Genomic DNA, 12,008 nt, shown 5'->3' on the forward strand with positions numbered 1-12,008 from the left:
AAACTGTCTTATAATAATATCACCATGCAACAGATCACAGCCACCTTGCCTAACGCAAGCTGATGGATTCAGAGGCTGAATGCAATCACTCCGTAGGAGGGATGTACTGTGGGAAGCAGCACAGAGAGTAGCGCCCCGTCTTCCTTTGACTCTTGGACATGAGCGTACTTTGAACATCAGAGACTCTAGTAGTGAAACACAGGCTGATTAATCCTCCTGGCTCAAGAAGACCTTGGTCTCCAGATTGTGCGCTCCAGCACTGCAGTCTTGGCTGTGGACATCCACCCACCAACAGCTTGACTGAGCCCAGCAGCTCATGCCAGAAACCGCCCAAAAGCTGGCTGCCCAGCAGGGAGCTCAAGCCGAGCGCCTACAACCATCCACCTCAACCTCGCCAGCATGCTCCCAGCAAAGAGTGTTTCAAAGAGCTGAGCCACTGTCTGCTTCCACTTCTGTGGAGGCACATAACCCCCAAGGTCCATCCTGCCCTGCTGACCAGCCCTCCTCCTCACGTACTGCTGCCACAGACTGAGGACAGCTAATTCTTGGCTGCCACTTTAATAAAAGCCAGTGGTGACACAGCTGGGTTTATGTTACATCGTGCAATGTCTACCTGCGCTGTCAGCTGGCTGAAAGATCGCTCCACTGATAAATCCATCTGATAAATCACTCTTAATTTGATCACATTAGGCACATCCACAGGCCTCTCTAAATTAACCTCATGTTTCTCCCCAGTGAAATGTATCTGCACAAGCAAACACCCTTCTACCTTCATCACTTGACCCCTCAGCTGTTCTCCTCAACTGTTACACCCTGGAGAATGAGGTCTTTCACCAAAGAAATTGTTGTGTTCAGGCTTGCAGTTTATTATCACCTATATGAGAGACCCAGGAAAACAGCATTACTGACATAGTACTACATTTTGGAAATTAAATAGGGAAAAAAAAAAAAAAAAAAGCCCTGTGTAAAAGATGCTGAAGCAGCACCTTACTTCTTACCTGGTCTTGAAACATTGATCCACCAAAGGCCCAGACAGCAGCAAAGACAAAGTAAAGTTCATAAAGCTCCTTGGGACAGTCAGGAGGTGTGTTTTCCTTGGTCAGGAGGCATTCGAGGAGGTAGCACAACATCTGAACCATACTCTGCTCAGGAATGTGAATAATCTTCTTAAATCTAAGGGATGGAAATTGAAAGCATGGGAAATATAACTGGGTCCAGCACCACAGGATAAACAATTGGGTCCAGGTCATGATCCAGGAAGGTAAGCCTAGAAATGCTTTTTCGGAGAATTAGCATCCCACTTGTCAGCAGTGCATGTCTTATTCCCAGGTACAGCAATGAAGAGAACACCCATTCTCTCCCTCGGACCTGCCGGCACCAGCACATATACACGTAATAACAGTAATCAGAAGTTTCAAGCATTTGAAAACTTTGATCCTCTTGAAAGAAGTAAAATGGAAGACTTGCTACAGGCAATGATTTCCTGCGAGCACGACGAGTTCAAAAGCGGTCAAATAGAGGAGTAATAAAATAAAACCTTTCATCTTGCCATTTTACATTCATTTAAGCTACACTTACAGAATTCCGAACTAATATTGTAGGAGCACTGAAGTCCTCCATAAAGTAATTATGGCTATTTGAAAGGTTGGTTCTACAATTTTTGAATTAAGTAAGCTACCAAAATTCTCAGCTCAAGGCTGACTGCAGCTAATCCTGTGGATTTCACAGTCTGACACAATGTTCAGCAAATAGAGTGGGAAATGCCTGACGGACTTTGCTGCCAACAGCTGTAACCTGCTTGGTCACCCAGGGAGCAGCTCCCTACTAAGATGCCTGACTCCCACTTCCAAAGGCCTCTGCCTTCACTAATGCAGCCCCTTCTGACACATCCCCATTGTGCTCAAGAACTCCCGTGCTCAATTGTACGTTGATTTCTTTTATTTTAATGGAAGTGCAACTATGGGAAGCAAGCAGAGGATGGGAGAAGCTCCCTCACCCAAGTGGCCCGTCCTCCCCACAGTATGAGTAAGAGACCTGTCACCCAGGATGATAAGCAAGAACCACACAACTTCTCTGTGAGCGCTGCTTTGGATTTAACTCAAGCCAAGGAGTACCAGGGCCCTTCCAAATACCCATGTTCTTCATGTTCACTGGATTGGTGTCCAACCATGAAACACGGCCAGGCTGGATGCCCACATAGATTGACTCTAGTTTTGTTCAAATGGATCAGGAAAGAAATTCAAGACAGAGCTGCCTGTAAAGCAATCCCACCCTCTCCCACAAACACCAGCTTCCTTCTCATCACCAAGGGGCAGAGAAAGAAGTGGGGAGAGGATAAAAGAGGATCTGCTCTAGTCACCTTCCACACTGCGTACTGAAAAAAGTCCTTCAGCAGTCGTCTGAAATCTGCTCTACCAAAAAATAACTTGCGGAGTGAACTCAGGTCTAGCCTGATACAACAGGAGACCAAAAAGTCTTTCTCTTGAGGATCTCCTGGATTTACTTTCCAAGAGACACAGAACTGACAGAAATAGTACCGGAACAATCAAATCAAAATCCGATGAAAAACAGATCTGACCAACAAAGGATGGGCAGGAGCATCAGCTCCCTTACCTCACCCTGCTGTTGCTCTGAGCTTAAGCCAATGATGCTCAGGGCTCTCGGGGCAAGGAGGAGACCAGGCACCCACACCACGTGTGGCACAGCCCCAGCTCAGCCCCGCTGGTCTGAAAGCAGCAGGTGTCCCCCTGCCCTCGCCAGCAGAGATACAATCACTCTTCAAGTCGTACCTTGTTCTGAGGGTGTCCAGGCAGATTGGCAGGTACTTATCGAACAAAATGGTCAGGTTGGCTCTTTCAGACTGGATCTCCCGCTTGTCAATCCAGCTGCTCACCGGGGGATTCCAGCCCAGATCCGATGGGTTGATGTACAGGATCCCTGTAGGGTTTGAGAGAACGTACAGTAAGGACACAACACAGGCTATTCCTTTCCTCCAGCAGAATTTCTCAGCTACTTTCACACAACTAAAACCCTGTCAAATACAGCTGGGTGCCCCATCACCCATCCCCCTCCTCCTGCCTCACTGCAGGGTAGAAATATTAACAGTGAAGAGACTTAACTCAGGACACCAGGACATCTTTCATGACCCTGCCCCAAATTCAGAACACTGTCTTGCCTAAGTCATGTTACTGCTCCGGGCTCCGTTTCCCCATGTGTAAAACTAGGGGACACCTTCATTCCTTTCTCCTATATTTCATGCACTTCTTCAGAAGATGAGGAGCTCTTTGGGATAGAGACTGTCCCTCTCCATCGAGTCCATGTAGGGCTTCAAACAGGACCGCTCTCTCAGCAGCGCTGAAGCCACGACCACACATCAACAGCCAGACAGCTCTGGGTGTATCTCCAAGATGATGACAGCTTCCCACATGGGTTTTGGGTCAGGATCCTCAGTTTTCCCATGTGTTTCAGGAACCTACCCTGTCCACCAAAGCCATCTGTGATCCCAGGTTAGGAACTTTCAAGCGGGACCAAGCTGGCCAACAAAAGACTGGTTAATGGCACTAGATCCTACTTGGTCGACGCAAAATCCCAGTGTGAAGCTCAGGCCAGGACTCACCCGCTCTGGACACTGTTGCTGGGGTGGCTGTGCGCAGGTGGCTGATCTCAAAAACCAGCCGCATTGTTGGGTTCAGAGGGATTCTCTCGTTACTTGCCAAGGTCAGCACCTGCATGTGGCAGACAGACAGACTGACTAATGCCTTCCCCAGGAATAGAGATAGAAAGCATTCAGCACTTCACACTAAAGAGTCCGGTTGCTGTCAGCCCAGTTTTCTTCAAGGCAAAGAAGCTGATTTCCGACAGGTAGCAGAACAACCCTTCTCTCTTCCACGACTCAGAATCAACAGCACTCCCTCAGGGTGGGGAGAAAAGGTATAGGATTATGACTCCACTCTATTTTTTAAAGGGCCTGCAGCTATGATCAGGACATTTGCGGTCGGTTACTCATGAGCTCGACTCTCCAGGAAAGGGAATTTCCAATGAAAACATGCTTTGAGTTATTTTCCTCATGCACCCTTTTCTTTATGCAATACGGTTTGGCATATCTGAAGAAACACAATGACATTATTCTAGGAGGATCCATTTCAGCATCTGCATTTCTCCTAGGCTGAATCACACCACACAGTCAAGGAATACCTGCTTATTTTACTTATGTTCATTACCTTATTATCATCCATCACCGTATTAAGAGATTCAATCCACATCGGATCAATATCTCCATCTAGTACCATCCACTTGGGACCATCATGTGTGATGTTGGCCAGCTCTCGCATGATTGATGAAAACAGTCCTGGGAGGATGACAGGACCATGTTGATGAACACAGAAGTTGCCACCTGCTCTAATAGTTTTCTCTACAACTTACTAAGAACTAATTAATGCTTTCCTCTTAAGCATTCAAAACGCTATGCATCCGTACATAAATATTACTATATCATGATATGGGTCTAGTCTGCTTTGAAGAAAAAAAATCATCAGGTACTACCACTGAAAATGACCGCAGACCTACACGAGCTTCATTCCTACCGAGAATCGTAATGGATAAGTGAAGAACAGATACTCAGAGGTGAAAGAAGGCATGGATTACACAATGCAGAGAAAACCATCTGAATATACCTTGGAAATTTTCATAAATATTTTTTTGTGGCTCGAAGTATATCAGGAAAAATCAAGATGCATTAAACGCTGGGTCACGGCTTTAGTGAGATTGAGGGGAGAACAAGCACAGAATGACATTGAATGACAGAACAAAATGTCAGTAAAACCAAGGAGACAGAGAGGATACAGTGTCTCAAGGGGAGTAAATAATGAATGTTAAGAAGAGCAAGAAGGCTGGGAATAGAGCAGCAGTACTGCAGAGCAAATGAAAACTCCACAAAACCATCGCTCTCCTCTACATGTGAAAATACCTAGGGAGACGCTGGTCTTCATGAAAAAACATCAGGCAAACATTTAAAAAAAAAGCCTCTCTTCTGGTGAATTGTGACAAGTGCACTTTTTTTTTTGTTCCCCAGGACAAGCTGTTTCTTTGTGATCGAGGTCAGGAACAGCTAGTGGCGTTATATGACTGAAGACAAAGCTTAGGCACAACACATGCAGAACAGCTCACCTGAAAGAAGGATTCAATCCTGATACCACGTCAGAAAAAAAAAAAAAAAAAAAAAAACAAACCAAAACAAACCACTACACACTTCACTGGCTCTGCCTTGACTCAGTTCCTCACATGTTGGACACATGCCTTGGAAACCACTCCAACATCATTAGTATCAGAAATAGCAACTGTCTCAGGGCATCAATGCTTCCCTCATATACACCGTGACAGCAGCAAAGTGCCTCTCTCTTAACCTTGTGCATCTACACCAGAGCAGTCTTGGGATTTAAATTTTGGTTTTACAAAGAACACTTTTAGGATCCCCTTGTGGCACCTTTTTACCAGCAAACACGTACAACCTTTTCAATTCTTGATAATGGAAGGAGTAACAGGATGGGAACAGAAGAGGCAAAGGGGCTGGTCCATAAGGGAACACCTCACCTCTTGTTGGATTGTGATGAAGATTGCCTGGCTGGACTTTGACAACAAGAAACAAAGTTTTCAGGAATGCTTAATGCAAAAATTATCTGCCTTGAAACCCCTGGAAACATCACAGGCTAGAAACTGCAGGAGAGCCACCTGTAAAACGTCCCTCCTGCTGTTCAGTGCCACCCACACTGCTCGATCTGCAGTCACTGCTGCAGCCAGCTGCAAAGTTCAGGCTGTATCCCACACTTCCCGCTGTCACTTTGATTTAGGGTCCCTAATTACAATTAAAAAGAAGTTAACCCTGGCACTGCAGCAAAGCAAAGGGTCATGAGAAACCTGTGGCAGGGGCCAGGGGAGGTGGGTGGCAACTCATCTCCTGGTGAACTTTTGGCCAAGGATGATTTATGGTAGCGTCTTCCCTTACCTCCCACACACCTCCCAAACCAACCACACACGTAAATCAAAGCTGGCTTTACATATTAGTCACAACTGAACATTTTTCACTCCAGATTGCTGTAATCTTTCAGCAAGTTTTAAATGCTCACCTTATTTTTCCTCAGGAGCAATCAGGATCAACAGACTGGCAAATGCTGGTGTACACCACTTCTAGGCTGCTGTGTGTGTGCTACCAGCTATGGAAACCTGGGGATGCCACATTATGGGGGCCCCAGCACACCCCCCATAGGGCAGGAGGGAACGGTCTTCCATCACCAGTTCAACCAACCCAGAAAAACTGCCTTCCCCCTTTCAGAACTGGTAACTACTTGTACTAATGAATATGATAATTTTTCTTATGGAAATAGGATAAAGCAGGTTTATGCTAAACATCCCATTTGATGATCAAAAAGCTACAGCATCCTATGTAGCCTTTCAAAGCCAGCCTCTCACATGGCTGTGAGCAGCAGACAAGCGCCTGGGCTTTCAGACCTGCATACAAAGAACCAGCCATCCTGCTGCCACTCAGAAGATTCATTAAAAACATCCTTCTTTATCTATAGATTCAAGCATGAATAGACATTTACCATCTTTCCATTCTCTTGTTGCTGGGTTAATGATGCCAAAAAGCTCATCGTTGGTGACTGCCTTGGGGTTGAGGTCTGTCCAGACAGGACGTCGCTTCATTATCTGGTAAGTCCTGTTCAAGGATCTCATCACCTGAGACTTGCCTGTGCCTGCGTTACCCACCACGAAGACAGAGTGCCGGACCGTCAGCAGCTCCTCCAGCTGCACTACCTGAGAAAAAAGCACACCCAGATTTTAGACAAATATTCCAAACTGATGTTCAGATCTACAAAATCGCTCCCGTTGGGTGTCATCTATAAAGATGCAACCCAGAGACACAAATGGACGTGACTGTGAGTTAGGTCTAGCCACTCTGACCACGATGGGTGAAATCCTCAGCCTGCAGACAAACCTCCAGCACCATTTACTTCTGACAGCCATCAGTGATGAGGCTTTGTTCTCTAAGGGCCACAGTTTCATGAGCCTTCAGGACTTAGCCCCTTTGTAACCTCAGGGACCGAGGCAGTGCTGGCTTTAGGGGCAGGTGCAGCTGCACCAGACCCAGCACAGCTGACTGTCCTTCATCAGGGTCTGCCTACGAGGGGAATATTGTGTAGAGTCCTCTTTGTAGAAGCAAGGATGGTTGAGAAAACCCAAAGGATTTGATGGTGGTGCAGATACAGCAGATCTCTTGATCTTACTTTGAGCACAAAGTTGTCCTCAGCCTGCAGCCGGAGGTCTAGCACAGCCTGCCTCACAAATGACTCAAAATTCAGGTCACGCTTCCGAGGCACATCCAGTGCAGGGAAAAGATCTCCAATCAGCCCCATAAACACCGGCACATCATCAGTCACAATCTTGGGGATGTTAAAATCACGAAGCGAGCGCATCAGAACCTGGTCTTCAGGTCGCTCTGGGTCATCTCGCTTGAGGGAGCCAGCAACAACTAGCACTGACTTGATTGCACGCAAGCCCCAGTCATAGTGATCCTACACGAGGAAGGAAAGGAGAAAAAAAAAAAAAGAAACACAAAAAGAGGAGGGATGAATTTATGCTTAGATAGTACCTCACCATGTATGAACTAGCAGCTCCAAACTGCCAGAAAGGTCAGCAATGGAAATACATCCAAACCTGTTACTGGCATTGTGGCCAAGACCTCCATCAGGCTGAGTTACCTGATTTCCATTTCAGTAAGTGAAATGCCCATCAGGGACAATACTAAAGAGTCACACAGTTCAGCTGTTCATAACACCGTGTGGGCTCAGAGTTGACAGTAAGACAGCCGTAGGACTTGCACCCCAGAGACCTGAGCAATTTTTTTTCACCTAAATCATGAAGCAGCTAAAGCAAGGCCAGCCAGACCCCTGGGTCTGCAGGAGTTACCGAGGTGAAGGATGTTAGTCTGTTACGATGCCCCACATAGCCCTCTCTTCATCCTGCCCATCACAAGATTACCAGGCACGTCTGGCCCCAGAGGCAGTCCGCCAAGCAGAGGCCAGTAAGGACACTGCTGATGAACAATCACCAAGGGGCATGAGAGGAACTCTCAAGCCAACAAGACACTCTTTATATTCCTGCTCTGTTAAGATCCCTCAGAGCACAGCTCGACAGCTAACCGCTTTGTGTGGGAGGCCACAGCTTCCACCAAGACCTCCAAGACACAGCACAGAGTTTCTGTGACAAGGCACATCCTGCCCAGCCTCACGCTGGCACAGCCAGCATCAGGGTTTTCACCTGGAGTCCTGATTGAACTCTTCTCTGGACTCAGCTTTGATCTATGTAAATGTTGACAAGGAAAAAACTGATTAATTAGAGCTTTGCACTGGAAGTGACCCTACTTAGCCAACACCTGACACGGCAGGGAACTCTTAGGCTGAGCTCAGAGAAGGGCAGACATTAAACCCCTTGCAGGCAGGGGAATCAATAGGAACCAAGAGACTAGAAAGCCAAGTGTCACTGAATACTACCCCAAACATGGTGTCATTTAAGCCCATTGAAAAACCTCTCCCATTAACACAGCCAGTCAAGTGCTTTTGTCCCTGCAGGTCCTCCAGTAAAGCCGTTTGACAATTTCATCACTGATGATCACAAACCTCGTCTTCTCTCAGCAGCTAGCACAAATGCAGTCATTAAAGAAAAGCTTTGAAGCTTTAGCCACAGAGGTGAGTGGCAGCGTGCCACATTCCTGCTGATGTTGGAGATCAACAGGTGTCACTTGCACCCTCCAGCCACAGGAGCGGGCATCTCCCAGTGGGTCGCTGCACCCTCCAGCCACAGGAGCGGGCATCTCCCAGTGAGTCACTGCACCCTCCAGCCACAGGAGCGGGCATCTCCCAGTGGGTCGCTGTAGCCTCCAGCCACAGGAGCGGGCATCTCCCAGTGGGTCGCTGTAGCCTCCAGCCACAGGAGCAGGCATCTCCCAGTGGGTCGCTGCACCCTCCAGCCACAGGAGCAGGCATCTCCCACCCAGCCTGACGCTGGGTTGCTGCACTCTGCAGCCACAGAAGCGGACTCACCTGCTGGGACAGGAGCTCTCTGCAGAGCCGGTACAGAGCAATGAACTTCCTGGCTAACGCTCGGGCCTCGATGAACCCCTCGGCCACCAACATGATCTCACAGATCAGCTCAAAGTCTGGCACAACCATCGCACATGGCCTGAAAAGACAGGCAGGAAAGGATTGCAGAACAAGTATTTCTTGACTACAGGTCCTAGAGGCAGTGGGTTTGCAGCTTTGTCTTCCAGGTCTCCTCCAGTGAGCCAGGTCACATGCTGCCTTTCCCATCGCCAGGGACATTGCTCCTTCACCCTGCCAGTGCCTTCCCAGACCCAGGCTTGTTGCACAACACAAACTATCTGCTAATCCCCAGTGCAAGGGAATTCCCCCAGGAAATGAAGTCAAGCCTGGATGTTCCAAAAGGCAACTTCTGCCAGACTTGCAACAACAGGTCACGAGCCATGACCTGGACTCACCTGAAGAGAGCTTTTAGATTCTCAGGTAGCTCGGTTCGCCCTGCATAACCAGGGTTCATGGTAATGAAAATGCCTACTGAGGGAACTAAATTAATGTCTTCTCCAAGAAAATTGAAGGATTTCTTCTTTTCTCGTATTGCATCCTGCACACTTTTCACCTAGGAAGAAAGACAGTGTTACGGCATCGGTGTTCAGCTACGAGAAACACACCAGCCAGCAGTGCTGCCCTCCTTGCGCTTGGCCCCATGATGACTGGGGCTTATTGCTGTTTTGTTTTGGTTTTTTTTTTACTGACCACACTAAGCTCTCTACACTGTTTGGAGTAAATCTGTGTGGCAATAAATATCGGTCTCCCATCACAAGCAAACTCTGACAAGGCTGAAAAGAGAGCTGAAAAGACAGGACAGGAAAAGTGCAGAGGAGTGGCAAGAATTCACACCATCTCCCTGTAAGACAATGATGGACACGGGTGACGAAGAGCAGCTCAGAAAGAAACACTTCCAAAGCTGTTTGCATCTCACCTTAGCTTCTGACATCACCTGTGGGACACCTTTCAACACACCTCACAGCAAGAACACCACCAAAGCCTAAATCACCTCTTTCCCAGCCTAGCAGGAGACCAGACACCTGGGATAGGATGCAGGGTTCCCCAGGCATCCACAACACAACCAGCACCCAAATGCAGCCCCAAGAGCCCCACACAGTACTGGCCCCTGACTCCCTCCACTCACCCTCATATCTCCCCACACACTGCTGCTCTTCGTGACAGCCCCAGCCCTGTTCCTTGAGCAGGCCCAGAAAAGGAGCAGCATTTCCCAGTGAACTTGCCCTCAGCTCAATTGCAAGCCGATCACTTGATATTGCTTTTAAAGATTTTGAGACATCAGATGCTTAGTTTAACACCAAAATGACAAAACCACAAAAACTTACAGCAGAAGGTCTAAAACCTCCCCTGACAGCTTCACTCACTAATATTGCATTGTCTTTTATATTTGCCTGATTGCAGCTTTGTTGTTCTTATTTCACACCTTCCAAGGAAAGCAAGTTTATTAAAGCTAGAGCATCTTCTTGCAAACAGCACTTGAGTGAGGGAGAAATCTCTCTATATTCACTACTCTAACCTTACTGCTGTTTGCCATCTTAAAGTTAAGCAATTAATCGAATTTTGCTCTGGAAGGAACCATATCGACATTAGCTGCATGACTAAGACAGCCAATTAAACATCGCCATGGTTACACTCCTAATAGCAGCCAGGAGACATGATGATGGAATGACAGCCGTGCTGCTTTCTTCAGATGCCGCGCTCCAGCCAGGAGCGAGGGAATCATTAGCAGTTGAGTCATCTCTGGGCTTCTTTTGTTCAGCTTCCCTTTTTATTTCAAGATCCTCAAAAACTTTTTTCAATGACAACTTTAAACTAGAACCTGATGGAAGAGAAATTGAGAGGGAACGATACATAAACCCCTGTACCTGCCTGGGGCTTCTTTGGGATATAACGTGAGGTACCAATTATGAGTGAAAGAGAGATGATAAGAGTGAGGAGTTCATGGAGGGGTTCAGAACAACGTCTTTGCCTGAAACATTTACAAAAGTGTAGAAACTTAGGGGCTCTAGATCTTTCTTTCTGCAATACCAAATCTAAAAGGGGTTCTACAAAGAATGCAGCATCTCAGTCAGACTATAGGATCTTAAAACCTGCACTAAGCTGACACTTGAGTCCAGAAGAACTTAGATACTTCAGCACCTCAATTTTCAGCACTGAAGTCCCCCAAGGCTCAAAAACTTTCAGTTCTGCCCATGTCAGAGCTGTCTCCATCTGGACAATGCAGTTGTGCACCCTCCCTCTGCTCGAACTCCCCCAGCAGCTGGATGTATCTGGCCTTTTCAGAGGATACCGATGAGATTTAGCATCTGGACAACACCCCGACACAGCTCTCCTTCAAAGCAAGGGCCAGAAGCAGTAGCAGGGACTGCCTCCATCCTGCTGCCCTGTGGTTATACCCGGGCTGCCCCAGATTTCAGCCCCTGCCAGGAGGGATTCACACCCGCTGCACTTGCCCTGGCTGCCCCTCACCACCCACCAGGCAGGGTACGGAGCGGAGCGGTCTCCTCCTGCGATCCCTCCTTCTCTGTAAAACCCGGCCAGATTTCCCCATGGGCCAGTAAGAAGCAGCGAAGGAGGCGGCAAAGTGCCAGCTTATGTATAAGCACAAGAGAAAAGGACTCTCTAGCACGGTGGGGAGGGCAGGGTCCCTTCCAGCCCCTCCCCAAGGACTGTGGCTGTGCTTCACACAGGACTCGCCAACAAAATGCACCGAACGGTTAAACTACGGAGGAGACGAGCAATCTTTCTACAGGGAAAACACCTACACAGAGCTGGACACAGCCCAAAGAGCTCTCTCCTAGCTTTAATCCCACGCTGCCAGGGTACCCTAGGCAGGCACACAAGCAAGGGCTG

At 47.8% G+C, this 12,008-nt stretch overlaps 1 protein-coding gene across 1 annotated transcript in view; it reads right to left on the reverse strand.

Annotated features, from left to right (window-relative positions):
* Nucleotides 1-12,008, reverse strand: part of DNAH9 (dynein axonemal heavy chain 9) — a 188,722-nt gene that overhangs the window by 134,703 nt on the left and 42,011 nt on the right. Inside the window, exons 29-36 of the mRNA XM_040588011.1 lie at nucleotides 9,551-9,708; nucleotides 9,096-9,234; nucleotides 7,281-7,568; nucleotides 6,600-6,810; nucleotides 4,221-4,348; nucleotides 3,617-3,725; nucleotides 2,790-2,937; nucleotides 999-1,173 (exon numbers count right to left, since the gene is read on the reverse strand). Of these exons, the coding sequence (XP_040443945.1) occupies nucleotides 999-1,173; nucleotides 2,790-2,937; nucleotides 3,617-3,725; nucleotides 4,221-4,348; nucleotides 6,600-6,810; nucleotides 7,281-7,568; nucleotides 9,096-9,234; nucleotides 9,551-9,708 (1,356 nt within the window). The remainder of the gene's footprint in view (nucleotides 1-998; nucleotides 1,174-2,789; nucleotides 2,938-3,616; nucleotides 3,726-4,220; nucleotides 4,349-6,599; nucleotides 6,811-7,280; nucleotides 7,569-9,095; nucleotides 9,235-9,550; nucleotides 9,709-12,008) is intronic.

Source organism: Falco naumanni, chromosome 1 (assembly GCF_017639655.2).
Source record: "Falco naumanni isolate bFalNau1 chromosome 1, bFalNau1.pat, whole genome shotgun sequence".
Taxonomy (NCBI): Eukaryota; Metazoa; Chordata; class Aves; order Falconiformes; family Falconidae; genus Falco; species Falco naumanni.